The 1,893-nt window shown below is 39.3% G+C and overlaps 1 protein-coding gene across 1 annotated transcript; it reads left to right on the top strand.

The window, feature by feature from the left end:
- Positions 1-491: 491 nt before the first annotated feature.
- Positions 492-1,578, top strand: SARC_15131 (hypothetical protein; the record flags this gene model as incomplete). Its single annotated transcript, XM_014290743.1, has 2 exons — positions 492-787; positions 1,372-1,578. Coding segments are annotated over 2 exons (503 nt in total), but the record flags the coding sequence as incomplete, so codon positions are not given.
- Between the last annotated feature and the right edge of the window lie 315 nt (positions 1,579-1,893).

The raw sequence follows: 1,893 nt of genomic DNA, 5'->3' as shown, positions 1-1,893 counted from the left end.
TCTGTGTCTGTGTCTGTGTCTGTGTCTAGTGTCTGTGTCTGTGTCTGTGTCTGTGTCTGTGTCTGTGTCTGTGTCTGTGTCTGTGTCTGTGTCTGTGTCTGTGTCTGTGTCTATATATATATATATCTTTATATATCGTTTTATATCGTTATATATATCAGTACAACTGTGGTGCATGCGGATGTGCCCTTTTTTGAACATAAATACATCGATGTTTATTACTCTGCTCGCGTTGTTCTTGATAATATTCCAATTCAGCTGTCTGATTGCATGCATGTCTTTGTGTAGATATGTCTATACCAAACCCAAAATTTCGTATTCTAAATCATTTGACCTTGCACATGCACTTATGTCCATACCTTCAGACTAGTATAAAGCCATACCAATATGGATATTATATCTTACTATTATCAAATCATACCAACCTTCCATTATCATCTGAACAAGTATACTATCCTTCATCTATACCCCTCCCCCGCACACACACACAGACGAATTGGCCACAGACACCGACAGCGAACTCGAATACCATCTGCTGTTAATTAAAGTACTAGCCGCCTGTACGTTTGGCAAAAACTTTTATACGGAAATCAAGTGCCAGTCGCTGGTATCTATGGGCGATGTGGTCAAGGTGGTAGTACATAAATCGTGTACGTATACGGTTAAGAATGCGTACGTGTACTTCCTTACGCATTGCTATCTGGAGACTGAGATGGATGTGCCGGAGATGTACACCAGTTCACTCATGTGGCAGCTGATGAGCTCATTCCAGGCTGATATTGAGAAGGTATACGATTTGGATGTTTGTGTATGTATGTGTATCTATGTATCCTTATGTATATGTATGTGCATATGTGTGGGTGTTTGCCTATGACAGTATATTTTGATGTGTGTGTGTGTATGTATGTATGAGTGCACGTATGTATGTGTGTCTATCAGGATGTATATATCGAGGTATCTACGTATCTATTTTTTGTATGTATCTATGTATGTATTCATCTATATATATATACATATATATATATATATATATACATGTATGTATATATTTGATTGTATATATACATTTTTTTTGTAACCATACTTATACAAACAAATGTCTACGTACAGTCTGCGAGCACTTTGACTGAGGCATTCGTCAATTGCAGCGTACCTCCACAGAGATATATAGTCATGTATACATATCTAGCCATACATACATATATAGTCATATATTCATATATAACTATACATACATATATAATCATACATACATATATATATTCCTACATGCATTAAAATCATACATACACATACACCCACACATACACCCACACATACCCACGCACGCACGTATACTTTTTCCCCATACCCCCCCCCCCCCCCCTCCAGGCCGTCTCTCTCTCCAAGCTCAATGTGTACGTCCGCCCAGCTAGCATGTCTGATGCCATGGTGCGCTTTGTGGTAGACACAGCAATGGAGTGTATTGAGGCGTTCTTTGCACCCGGTTTACGCCCTACCATAGGCGGCCCTACACGTCTGCCTATCTTCATAGCTCTGTTTAAGTCCCTGTACCGCTTCTCGTCGACGGTCAGGTGAGTGAGTGGGCGTGTCCGGCGATGGAGTGGTGTGCTATGTAGCTATTGCGTTTGTATATCTGTGATCACTGTGTTTATTTTTGTGTATAGACGTGTGTGATAGGGCGTATGAGGCAATTATGCATGTATATATGTATATGTAGTGTGTTTTCGTTGACCAGCTTTCATATCCATATTCATGTCTCTGTACTTATCGTCGACTGTAAGGTTAGTCGTACATTCGTGTGGCTAATTCTTATAATTTTGTATGGGTTTCTGTGTGTGTAGGTATGTATATATGTGGGCATATTTGTATATATATTTAATTATGTATATA

The sequence above is a fragment of the Sphaeroforma arctica genome, assembly GCF_001186125.1.
Source record: "Sphaeroforma arctica JP610 unplaced genomic scaffold supercont1.5663, whole genome shotgun sequence".
NCBI classification, from domain to species: domain Eukaryota; class Ichthyosporea; order Ichthyophonida; genus Sphaeroforma; species Sphaeroforma arctica.
This window is presented reverse-complemented; position numbering and strand designations above follow the sequence as displayed.